Source organism: Mesoplodon bidens (genome assembly GCF_964165515.1).
Source record: "Mesoplodon bidens genome assembly, chromosome: 15".
NCBI lineage: Eukaryota > Metazoa > Chordata > Mammalia > Artiodactyla > Ziphiidae > Mesoplodon > Mesoplodon bidens.
Window position 1 is genome coordinate 67958201 of NC_138171.1, and position 12891 is coordinate 67971091.

The following is a 12891-nucleotide window of genomic DNA, read 5'->3' on the forward strand; positions in this document are numbered from 1 at the left end:
TCTCTTCATTTGGTTTTTTGAAGAGACCTATCCTTAACATTGTTTGTTGAGTGCTTACAGGCAGACCTCAGAGATATTTCGGGTTCAGTTCCAGACCACTTCATTAAAGCAAACATTGCAACAGGGAGAGTCACGTGAATATTTTGGTTTCCCAATGCATGTAAAAGTTATGTTTACAGTATAGTGTAGTCTATCAAGTGTGTAATAGTATTATCTCTAAAAATCCAATATATATACCTTAATTAAAAGGTCTTGTATTCCTGGGGCTCCCCTGGAGGTGCAGTGGTCAAGAATCCGCCTGCCAATGCAGGGGACACAGGTTCGAGCCCTGGTGCAGGGCTAAGCCCGTGTGCCACAACTACTGAAGCCCGTGTGCCTAGAGCCTGTGCTCCGTAAGAAGAGAAGCCACTGCAATGAGAAGCCTGTGCACTGCAACAAAGAGTAGCCCCCGCTTGCCACAAATAGAGAAAAGCCTTCATGCAGCAACGAAGACCCAATGCAGCCAAAAATAAAAAGATAAAAGAAATAAATTTATTCTTTTTTAAAAAAGATACTTTATTCCTACAAAATACTAACCATCATGTGAGCCTTCAGTGAGTTGTAATCTTTTTGCTGGTGGAGAGTCTTGATGTTGATGGCTGTGGTCTGATCGTAGTGACTGTGGCAGTTTCGTAAAATCAGTCAACAGTGAAGTCTGCCTTATTGATTGACCCTTCCTTTCATGAACAGTTTCTCTGTAGCATTAAGTGCTGTTGGATAGCATTTTATCCACAGTTACAACTTCTTTCAAAATTGGAGTCAGTCGTCTTAAACCCTGCAGCTGCTGCTTTGTCAACTAAGTTGCAATATTCTAAGTCCTTTGTTGTCATTTCAACAGTTTTCACAGCACCTTCACCAGGAGTAGATTCTAGAGTAGTGTTCCAGGCAGAAGCTGAGGATGTTTAAACTGGTGTGGAAGCAAGGGAGAGGAAAGGGGTGGGGACTGTGCGCATCCAGGGCTTTCACAGACCTCACCTTCCCATTTAACCTGATGCTGTTTCATGGGCTCAGGGGCTGCTGTAATCTCTCCTGCATTACAAACCAGCCCAAAACGTAGTGGCTTAAAACAGTAACTATTTAATTCTTCTTCTGAGTCTGTGGGTTGACTGGCTCAGCTGGGTGTTCTCCTTCATGTGCTGAAGGAAGGGGCACCCTGTGGCTCCACTCAGCTGGGAGCTGGATCCTTCAGAGCCTGTCTCCGTGTGGCCGCCAGCCCTTCAGTGGTTGCGCCTGGGCACCGTGGCAGCTGGGCTCGAGGAGGGAGGAAGTGGAAGCCGCCGGCTCCCTTATGGCCTGGGCTCAGAGGTCCCAGAATGTTACTTATGCCATGTTCTGACTGGTCCAGCCTGTCCCAGGCCTGCCAGATTCCAGGGGAGGGGACATTGACTCCACCTTTCCATATGGAGAGACACTTGTACCTTCAGGCACGAGAGGAAGCATTGGGCCATATTTGCAAACTGTATACCACAACTTTGAATTTCACTTTGAAATGCAAAGTCCTGGAAGAATTTCAGAGTTGGCCTTTGAAAGTTTTGGTGTCCGGTTTGGGAAAGTAATCAGAGCAAATTATTAAGGAAAGAATTCTTGCTCTTCTTCCAACAAAGTTATTTTCTATGCTAAGAGCAAGCTGTTTCTACAAAAACAACTCAGGTTTCTAAACTTCATCCAACCCTTGGCACACCACTTTATAAATGTGCCTTTTTATCTTTCCATCTCAGCTCTTTGCTATAAAACCCTAATTGTCATGTTCTGTTACGACATGACCGAGGACCCTGGAGCAGCAGTGTCTGGAGAGCAGACGTCTGCAGCCCTTCTATGGGGACATCCTCTGGAGGAGCAGGACTGCGTCCCCCTTGACCCTCCGGTCGGGCCTCTCCGCTCATGCTATGTTTTAGGGATGATAATCTGCATCAGTCCTACTTTTGTCAGATTTATTTGGTAGAGACATATTGTAATAGATCCACATACAGATGCAGCAGTGATTGACCCCCACGCCCCTGTGATAACAGAGACCACTCATGAGACAGGAGGCCTATGTGTGTTACCCCTCCCCCCTGATGCTTGGACTGGTGAACATTTGATGAGTGGATTGACTGTGCGTTTATAGACAACATGAAACCTGGAGAGGCTGTAAATCCAGGGATCAATTCTGCATTTCACCTGTCTAAATCTCTTAAAATCTTTACAAAACTTTAAGATTTTAAAAATTATTTTGCTTTTAAACTGTTAAACCGGGATTAGTTTTTCATATCCATTTTTATGTAAAGGTACCTATGAAGTTTGTATTGAACCTTGAGCTTTCCAGTTAAGTCCTGTGGAAAGACTTGCTTTCTGACACATAAAAATGTTGTAAGTACTACTTATCTGTGGAAATTAAACCAATCCTTTGAGTAACTTTATTTTTATATAACTAGCATGTCTTTCTCATAGACTGCCTTGCCATCCAGGAAAGGATTTCGGCACCAGACCACGAAGTTTTTGTACCGTTTGGTGGGGTCAGAAGATATGGCTGTGGACCAGAGCATTGTCAGCCCTTACACTTCTCGGATCCTAAAGCCTTACATCAGGTATACAGAGAAGAGCTGTGATGTCGAGTGTGTCGCGGGGAGTAATGTTTGTGGTTTTCAAGCCCTGTTCCCCCACTGGAGTGAATAAAGACCAAGATCTGTGAGCTGGCATCAGCAAGGACCGAGTCTGTGCTCTGTGTCCAGTCTCATCCTTGGCTTATTTCAACTGTACATTTTTGCAGAAAGGATGGTCCTTTGAAAGAAACATAAAAGGCAAGGATAAGTTAACTCTGTTAGATTTCATTATGATTATCATACTCATTGTTTTAAATTTCAAAGTTGTATATATATTTAGTTGTCTGTGAAATGAAAAAATGGGATGATGTCTCGGTCGGGCCTGTATGTGGACTGCTGATGCATCTCCTTGTGTAGGCAGAGCCCTGGACGCCGAGCTGGCTGGAGAGGCCCCAGCGCTGGGCTGTGCATGATTGACAGTTGTCTCTGCTGACCACGTTTGCTCTGCAGCCCCCAGTCATGCGGTCCTCCTGGCACAGCCCTGCCCTCCTGGGCAGACACGGGGAAGCAGCATGCCAGCCTCCTCCACCTCCTGGTCCCCAGCTGTCCTGGCAGGGTTGGGCCTTCCTCTCCTGGGCTCTGTCCTGTGTCCCAGCACTCAGAGGGTTGAATTAGGATGCTGTTTCTGTTTCCCCATTCTGTTCATCAAGGCTCACCAGCACTAGTAGAGTTCCTGGCAGGTACTAAGGGGTTGGGTCTGACGAATGTTGATAGAATGAATTTTAAATTTCATACCAGAAAAGTATTGTAGCTGTTAAGTCAGCCGCCATATAAAGTAGTGCAAATTAATTTAAAATTTCAAGCAGATCAAAGAGTTTTGTGAATCAAATGGCTGGGAATAATGGGTATTTTTCTTGACTTCAGTTTGTTTATTTTCTGGGTTCTGGAGGCGTGATTATGAAACAAAGCCACCCAAACTGCAGCTGCTGTCCCAGATTCGTTCCCACCTGCACAGGAGTGACCCTCACTGGACGCCAGAGCCGGACGCACCTCTTGATTACTGCTATGTCCGGCCAAATCACATCCCGACGATAAACTCCATGTGCCAGGAGTTTTTCTGGCCTGGTATGTTCTCCCATCCCGAACTAGGCAGATCCATTTTCTGTGTCATTCATTTTAGCAGTTTTTAAAATTAGTGTATGTCATGTGACCCCCAAAACCTTATATGACTTCATTCAGTTTGTCTCCACTAACATAGAAATATTAAAATATAAACATCTCTTTCTTTCCTAAGGTCAAGAAGAAGCCAGCAGTTAAAGTAATAAACAGTGTTTTTGTCTGTTCCTCTTCCCTGTTTGTCTCTGGTTCCAGAATAAATGATTCACCCTGTTTTGCTTCCACATGTGTCTAGATCCCAGGTAATGTCCATCAGTACCACACAGGCTGGTAGCTTGGGCGTATTTGGACACTTGTGATTTTTGCTTAATAATTCTGTGTGCTTTCTTTATTTAGCTGGTCCTTTTGAGAGCGTTAGCACAGCCCAAAGTTATTTTTATTTATTTATTTTAATTTATTTATTTATTTATTTCTGGCTGTGTTGGGTCTTCATTGCCGCGTGCGGGCTGCTCTTCGTTATGGTGCGTGGGCTTCTCATTGCAGTGGCTTCTCTTGTTGCAGAGCACAGGCTCTAGGTGCGTGGGCTTCAGTAGTTGTGGCACACGGGCTCGGCGACATGTAGGATCTTCCCGGACCAGGGCTCGAACCCGTGTCCCTTGCATTGGCAGGCAGATTCTTAACCACTGCGCCACCAGGGAAGTCCCAAAAGTTGCTTTTAAAAAGCCAACTACCCCAACCACAGACTTTGAAAACAAGAATAAATCCAATGTGATTCGTGATTTTTATCTGCCTTAACATATTGTCTCTGAAGCCATCGATCAAAGGAACACAGTTTCATTGCTAAATATAAACACGTTCTTTTTGGATCTGTTTTACTGCACTGCTTTGGAATGTAAAGGAAATAATACGTGTCTTCTAGGAGCTGGATGAGATTTTGTCAGGATGTCACAGTGCACGTGGTGGGGGCTGGGATGGGGCTGAAAAGAGCATTCTGGGAGCGTCTGCTACTTCCTGCCCCTACACTGGGTGCCTTCCAAACGTTAAACATGGAGTTATGTTATATTTTACTCCTTTATTGTAAAATGTGGCATTTGTACTAAAGAGCTTGTCAATTGTCTGTGTACGAGCGGTCTCGGGATCTTTCCTCAGCCCCCTGGGGTCTGGGTATCTCTCATCTTACCCAAGGCAGATACCGAGGCGGGGCGCTTAGGGATGCGCCAGCTGGCACTCGCGGCCCCGGAGGCCGAGTGCGACGCTAGGTGCGTCCAGTTCTGAGCTTGTATGCTCTCTCCTACCCACCCTGTCCTGCTTCTCTTCTTTTAACATATGTACGTAGACCAGGCGATGCTAATTTTGATATTTTCTAAAATTCACTTTTTTATTTTTATGATCTGAATGTGTGGTGTCTATGGTAATGTCTCTGTCTCCAGTTTGGGTGTTTTAGCACGCAGATGCAGCTGAAAGCACAGACTGAATGGCCTGTTGCTCACTAGCCCCCAAGCCCGGGCTGACCCTGCTGGCCTCTCTCCGTAGGTGTTGACCTGTCCGAGTGCCTGCAGTACCCGGACTTCAGCGTCGTCGTCCTCTATAAGAAAGTCATCATTGCCTTTGGCTTCATGGTCCCCGATGTGAAGTACAACGAAGCGTACATTTCATTTCTGTTTGTCCATCCTGAGTGGAGAAGAGCAGGGATCGCGACTTTCATGATTTATCATCTGATTCAGGTATGTTGTCTCTGCTCACTGTCTGCCCACCTGCCTCTGGGCTTCCTTGAAAGGCTTGGAGGAGGAGGCGGCCAGTGCCAGGTGACGCCAGTGAAGAGGAGCCGGTCTGTGTCGCTCACGAGGTTATTAACACCCAGAGAGAAGCCTTCACCCCCTAAGAGAGGGTCACTCCTCAGGCCCAGGTTTCAAAGAAATCAGTTTGTGAACATGTGTAGTAAATGAAGTGAGGAAAGTACCACAAGTGGGAGCCTAAAGCACTTGTACCGTCCGTATCGTAACTGCTGCTGCTCTTGGAATCACCACCGCGGTGACTGAGAAGTGGAAGTGAGAAGTGACTTTTAGTTCTTAAGTATTTTTAAACATTTTAGCCAAACTATCAATCAGTGGTATGTGCATTCTGTTAATGCTGCTTGTTTTTAATTTTACTGTTGCTGTGAACCTTCTCAGTAATTCATCCTTTGATATATCTGTATCACCTTTGAGGAAAATAGACCATATATTTATATACTAACACCAGAAAAACATGCAAGGATTTTTTGTTCCCCCAGAATTTATCTGGTAGCTTATTGAGAAACCACTGGGTATGGAGCATTGTGTGTCACGTAGGCAAGATTCTTTTTAAATAGAAGATGGAGATGATTCAGTGTTTTTTTTTCCAGTTTTTAATGAAACTTGCTCAATAATTCCCAGGTGTTGGTGAGAACCTTGAGAACCCTCTATCGAGGAATTGTGTTCTCCTCTCCTCTCTTGGCAGTTAGTGTGAGGCTGTCTCCATTATCCCCACCACACCCCGCCTTCACCCACCCCGTGCGCAGGGCCGACCTCCCCCTGTCCACCCTCTCCTGGCAGGATGGCCACGGGCTTCGGCCTCCTCCTTCACCAGCAAGGGCCAGTGGATGGGGCAGGGGTGATGTTCTGGTGGCACGCTCGGTCCTTACTGAGCCTCCCTAGCTGGAAGGAGGAGTGTCCGTCTTTGTATGTGGGTGCCTGGCCCCCGGCCAGACCATAAACCCCGGCCCAGACACAGTACCACCCAGATGGTCAGCTGTGCTCGGCGACGGCGCTGCTGGGACTGTGCCAACTTGCAGCGTAAAGAAGGACTATCGTCCTTGGTGTGCTTGTAGTTCTTTCTTCTCCTAAAAATGCCTCTGGATGCAGAATGTGAGGGAAGCAGGGAAGAGAAGGTATCTGTCTGCCTTTGACCTGGGATTGTAAAATCTCGGGAACTCATCAAGTCCAGGATCTCAGTGCCTCCTCATTAAAGAGCAAGCTCTGAATTTATGTGACTTTCGGGGTACTTTTTTTTGTGTAGCTAATTAAAGAATCTAAGAACTTGCCTAGGCTTGACAGCAAGCATCACTCTTTTCCCCTAGGATTAGGCCCGTGCTAAATGCAGACACCTCAGTTCTGAGAAGTTTGGGAGTGACGAGAGAGTGTCTTTGGGATTCAGAATATCTGTATAAGGTATTCAAGTTGTATAATTAAACAGAAGTCTTAATAGTTCATATCTGGCTACATAATTTAACATATTTTCTAGAAGGTCTAGGCAGGGAATTTTTACGATTCCCTTGCAGGATGACGTCTAGTTTTTAAAAGCAGAATGTCTCGTCTTGTCCTCTGTTTCTTCAAGATTGTTGTGATGTTGGTATTGATATGCTTGATGTATTTAAATGCAACTGAATATAAAACAATTGACTGAAATATCCCTGTTGGCTCTTTGCTCCAAAGAGAAAAAGGACACACCCAGCTTACCGTCGGTTTCCTTGGTCTTGAACGTTTTGGTGGCGGCAGAGAAGGGTCAGGTTTCCTGCTGTTGCTGGTGCTGCAGTGTCTCAGCTTCAGGCCCCAGTGTCTCTGGTTTCTGTAACTGACTGCCTACACTTAAAGGTTACTGCAGCCACTCCTTTTCCCTCCGGCTTTTTTGTTTTCACCTTGTGTCTTTCCACTCTCTCGGCAGACCTGCATGGGCAAGGACGTAACCCTTCACGTCTCAGCGAGCAACCCTGCCATGCTGCTCTACCAGAAGTTTGGATTCAAGACTGAAGAATATGTCTTAGATTTTTACGATAAATATTACCCCTTGGAGAGCGCGGAGTGTAAACACGCGTTCTTCCTGCGGCTGCGACGCTGACGTGAGCGCACCCCTTCGCAGAGGGCTCACACGCTCGCAGAGAAGGGCCGTCGCTAGACCCCCCAGCGGCAGGTGCTCGCTCCACCGCGGGTTCTGATCTCAGCTGAGCCGAGAGCGCCGTGGGCAGTGGCGTCAGTAGCGGGTGCCCCTCCGGCTGAGTCGCTGTCCAGCCTTTTCTGGACAGGCCTTTGCCCACACCTTGGACTCCACGGTCAACTAAGACTGGCAGGTGCGCTGTCCTTTGCCCGACAGCCTGTTGAGCCAGGAAGGTCCAGACTGATGTTCTTGGGGAGAGAGATTCTGTCCTGTTTAAAGTGTGAGAAATGTGATCGCGGTTAAGGGTTCCTGCGGTGCTTCCTTCAGAGGCACCGTGCTGTCCTGGGGTGGTGAGATGATCACACGGGGGACGCCAGCCCATCCCAGCCTGGCTGTGCTGTCACCGAAGCCAGGGGGACCCCTCGGGCACTCGCTGACTTTGGTCATGGTGTTCGTGTGTGACGTCGCCTCAGCTGTGCCCCTGTGAGCATCTCCCACCAGGTCCATGGCCTGGGAGGCGGGATCCCGTTCTCCCCTCCCGTGGCTGGAGTAGCTGAGTGGCCTGGCATTTCAGTTGTGCCCCCGGATGGAGGCGAGCGGCGGTGGGAGGGGAGCTGGCCATGGACGGTCCCGTCTTGTCTGTGGAACAAGGCTGTTGGTGGGTTTGTGAGTGTTGGAGCTGGACTGTCAGGTGTTTTTGGATTTAGCAGGAATGTTTCCAGAAGTATCCGACGTTCTCAAATAAAAATCTTTCCTTGTGACAACCCATGGCCAGAGCTTCAGTCTCATCGGTTTGCTTTCAAACTCTTTTTAATTAAGAGCAGTACTTATCTTTTGGGGACATGAATCCCTTTGAGAATCCAAAAAAGGCTGAACACTCTCTAGAAAACTCGGCACGTTTAAAAGTTTGCGTTGGTATTCCGTGGACCACAGGCATCTGTGTTCTGGAGGCTGTGCTTAGAGGGAGCTTGAATCCCTTCGTTCCAGGGGAATGTGTGTCACCCCCGCAGGAAGAGTCTGCAGCTGTCCTGTTGCTTATCTCTGTTAACCTGGTTGGGATCGGGGCTGCCTTTCCCCTCGCCCGCATGAGGCCCCGGGCTGGACATGCGGAGTCACTCAGGTGCCAGGATCAAAGCAGCGATGGTCGGCCTCCGAAAAGGAGTCTTCTGGGCTCCTCCTCACCCTCTCCCCTTCCAGAGGGTCGAAACCAGCATTTCCGAACCTGACCCTGCGGGGACCCCCAGCAGGCTGGGAGGGGCCAGCTGTCACCTGCCGCCTGCTTGGCCTTTAAGGTTTAGGTTCTTAAGATTACAGGTATGTTATATTCTGCTATCTGAGTGTGTCTGTTTTATGGCTAAAGTGCTGGATTTTTTCACCCCAGAGCTCGAGGAAGAGCTGACACTCGGAGGAGACGGACGGTTTGAGCCCCGGCCCGTATGCGCCCCGGGTGTGTGTGTGTCCACGGACCTGCCCTCTCAATACTTTCCTCTGCAGTGAAACTCCAGGGCTTCAAGACAGACCAATCTGCACTCTGAGTGACACCTTATAATTCGTGTCATTTTGAGAGAAAACTTCCAGGTGAGGGTGAGTGGCGGTTGAAAAGCAGATATACTGCTCGTATGTTCACGTTTGGCCAAAATGTCTAGTATTCTAGTTAAAGTGAATGTGGCTAAAGGCTACATTAAATCAAAGGTATGTCTAGCAAAAGGCAGTGGGCTCCAAGTGGGATGGAAAGCAAAGACCTGATCTCAGAGGATATCAGGAAAAACAAGAATTGCTGGCAACTGGGGCCTCTGGGGCGTAAGCCTGAGGTGGGGCCTCCTGTCTGTGCCACTGGCTGCCCTGAGCAGCACCCAGCACCCAGCCCAGTGGGCTCAGGGGTAGGCAGTGTTGAGCAGACAAGGTACAAGGTGCTAAGAGTAGGAAAAACGTCAGCCCCGTTCCTGAGCTCTGAATTCTCCCAGCAACTCCATGAGGTGGTCGTACCATTGCCTCAATTTTAGGGAAGAGAAAGTGGGCTTGAGAGGATGAGTAAGTCCGTGCCAGGGCGCACAGACAGAAAGCAGAGGACAGGACCCAAGTCCTGGCGCCGGCCCCTCCCTGCCTGCGGGGTGTGTGACGTTGGGGAGGAACTCTCCCCGGGGCCTAAGGCCCCTGGACCCTGACAGGCGGCCTGGATTCAGAGCTGATTCGCTTCCCACTCTGACCTTCCATGTTTTCCTTGCTGGGCTCCCAGGTCAGGGTCTGTGGTCATGTGCAAAGGCAGGTATGTGTGAGTGTGAATGTTTTTTGGGGGAAGGGGCCTGAAGCTTCATCAGACGTTTAGAAGGGTGTGTGAGCCAAAAAGCAGTAACAAGCCCTGTTCAGACTGGAGGGGAGACCTTTCTGGAGCCAGCTGGGTGGTTGGAACAAAGGTTCAGAAGGAATGACCAAACAGTATCTTAGAAATGTTTTATTTTAATTTTGACATAATTTCATTCTTGACAGAAAAGTTACAGAAGAGTACAAAGAATTCCCAGGTACCCTTCATCCCAGTTCCCTAAATGTTAACATTTCACACGTTTGTGCTCCCTGTACACATACGTGTGTGTGCACCTGCACACTTTTTTCTGAACCACTTAAAAGTAAGTTGCAGATACTGTGCCCACTTTACCCTTAATAAAAGCTAGGAATGTTCTTACCTAACTGCTGTACAGTGACAAAATCAGGGAAGTTAACCTTGATCTCTTGCTGTTCATGTACAGACCTGATTCACATTTCACTGATTGCCCTAATACTGCCCTTTATAGCAAAAGAAGATCAAGATTGCATGTTGCATTCAGTTGTCAGGCTCCTTTTGTCTCCCGTGATCAGGAACCGTCCCCAAGTCTTTGTGAATGTGGACATTTCTGAAGTGTCCTAGGGCTCATTGGTTTGCAGTGTCCCAGGATTCGGGGGCATCTGCTCTTTGCTCCTGTTCAGGTTCTGTAGGCACTTGGGCAGGAATACCATGGACATCAGTCCCGTTTCTGGCAAGTTAACTTTGAGTTAAGGCAAGCAGGGTTCACTTCGCAAGTACGTGTCTTACGGAGAGGTTCACTGAGGATATGTCAGTACCCTGCTGCTCAGACTTTGCGCCCCTGGTCTTAGTATCCAGACAGTGGCGTCGTAGCCTTCTAGGTTCATATCTCCTTGAGGAAGCGGCTTTTAGAGTGGGTTCCGCAGTGGCCTGAGCTTAAGCGAGGGCCTGCCTGTCACCCTTCAGTAAGATGCCGGCAAGAGCTCCTGCCTCCCCAGGGGCACAGCAGGGTGTCCTGGGCAGGTGGGCCGGGCACTCAGTGTTACAGGTGGCACTTCTCAACACTCACCAGGACTTCTCTGATGACCTAGAGGCCAAAGGATGTCTGTGTTACCTAGTGCTACGTAAGGAACCACCACAAACTCTAGCCACTTAACACCATAGCAGTTTCTTTTCTCTTGGGATTCTAAGGGTTTTCTGGATGGTTCTCTCCATGTGGTGCCGGCTGGGGTGCTGGGGCAGCCCCTGTCATCTGGGAGCTCAGCTGGGGTGCTGGCCGGGGGGGCTTCAGTTCTCTTCCCGCCTCCCCGTGGGACTGCTTACACCACCTCATGGCGAGGTAGCTGGGTTCCAAGAAGGAACATTCTTCCAACTTTCCAGGAAGACAGACCCCACTGCAAGTGCTCCTCAAGCCTCTGCTTGCATCGTGCTTACTGCTGACCCATCAGCCGGAGCCAGTGACGTGGCCGAACTCCTAGACCATGCCGGAGGGAGCGCTTCACAAGGACAAATACTGGGATATGTGGTTCCTGAGGGGAGGGGGGTGGTGAGCACCAAAGTATAGTCAACCACAAGGGTCATTATGGAAAAGGCTGTGAAGTTGTGACACCCAGAGGGCAGCTGCCCAGCTTGGAATTGTTCCCCTTTGGGGCAGCTGGGTGGGCTGTAGCTGGTGGACACCTCATCCATGCTAGGAAGGCAGTGAGGGCATTCCTCGTGGCCAGAGTGCATGCAGGAGCTCTCGGTGGCCACGGTTTTTTGTTTTTTGTTTTGTTTGTGGGCCAGTCTGTAGAGAACAGGAAGGGTTGAGACAGTTTCAGATAGATGCCTGGTGAGGCCTCTCCCTGAGGCTGGCTGAGGCTCCCCCCTCAGGATTGGGGTAGGCTTCCCCTTACATCCATCCCATTTTATAGTAAATCATCCCTCCTTCCTTTTAAAGTTTTGTGGAGGTGTAATTTGCATACTATAAAATTCACCAATTTTAAGTGTACAATTCAGGTTTTCAGTAGATTTATGGAGTTATCACTCAATCCAGTTGTAGAACATGGGGCCAGAGAGGCCCCTGGTGCTCATTTGCAGTCAGTCCCCACTCCTGCCCCAGCCCGGACAACCACCAGTCTGTTTTCTGTCCCTATAGATTTGCCTTTTCTAGACGTTACATGTCAAATGACCCTTTTTGCTTTACTTCATGTTGGCTTGTTACCAGCTACCGGAGAGGTTACTCTAACCCAGCAGAGCCCATTGCTTTAGATATTTTGGTATAAATCCTTTTGTCTTATGCACATACATATGCCCTTGCATATGTCATTTTTTTTCATATACTAGTTTTTTAAAATGAACTGTGATCATATTGTATATCTTGTTCTATAAGATTCACGACTTTTGGGTTTTTTTTTTTTTTAGGTGGTCACAGATAACATTCCACGTTGTCATATGTTCTAAAAAATCATATATGATAGAATTATATTTTGTTATAGTCATGTACCATAGTTTAACAAATACCCCTGTTTCCAAATAATGCAATCATACGAACAGGCTAAAGAATAAAAATCACACGATCATATCATATAATACATGACAGAATCCAATACCCATTTATGATAAAAATTCTCAGCAAAGTAGGAATAGAGGGGAACTTCCTCAACTTGATAAAGGACTTATGCAAAAAACCTACACCTAAACATCATACTTAACGGTGAGAAACTAGAATACTTAGAAACTAGAAGACCTCCATCTAAGATGGAACAAGACAAGGGTGTCCTCTCTCACCACTCCTTTTAACATTGTACTAGCTAATGGAAGTTCTAGCTAATGCAAGAAAATGAAATAAAAGGTATACAGATAGGGAAGGACGATATAAAACTGTTTGTATGCAGATGACCTGCTTGTCTATGTAGAGAATCTGAAAGAATTGATAAAAAGTTGACCCCAGGGCTTCCCTGGTGGTGCAGTGGTTGAGAGTCCGCCTGCCGATGCAGGGGACACAGGTTCATGCCCTGGTCCGGGAAGATCCCACATGCCACGGAGCGGCTGGCCCGTGAGCCG

General features: G+C 47.9%; 1 protein-coding gene across 2 annotated transcripts in view; it reads left to right on the top strand.

Annotated features, from left to right (window-relative positions):
• Positions 1–8336, top strand: part of KAT14 (lysine acetyltransferase 14) — a 42710-nt gene extending 34374 nt beyond the window's left edge. For both annotated transcript variants that reach the window (XM_081255552.1, XM_081255553.1), the window contains exons 7-10: positions 2470–2606; positions 3511–3686; positions 5211–5401; positions 7359–8336. In XM_081255552.1, the coding sequence (XP_081111678.1) occupies positions 2470–2606; positions 3511–3686; positions 5211–5401; positions 7359–7532 (678 nt within the window). In that variant the 3' untranslated portion in view covers positions 7533–8336. The remainder of the gene's footprint in view (positions 1–2469; positions 2607–3510; positions 3687–5210; positions 5402–7358) is intronic.
• The last annotated feature ends 4555 nt before the right edge of the window (positions 8337–12891 follow it).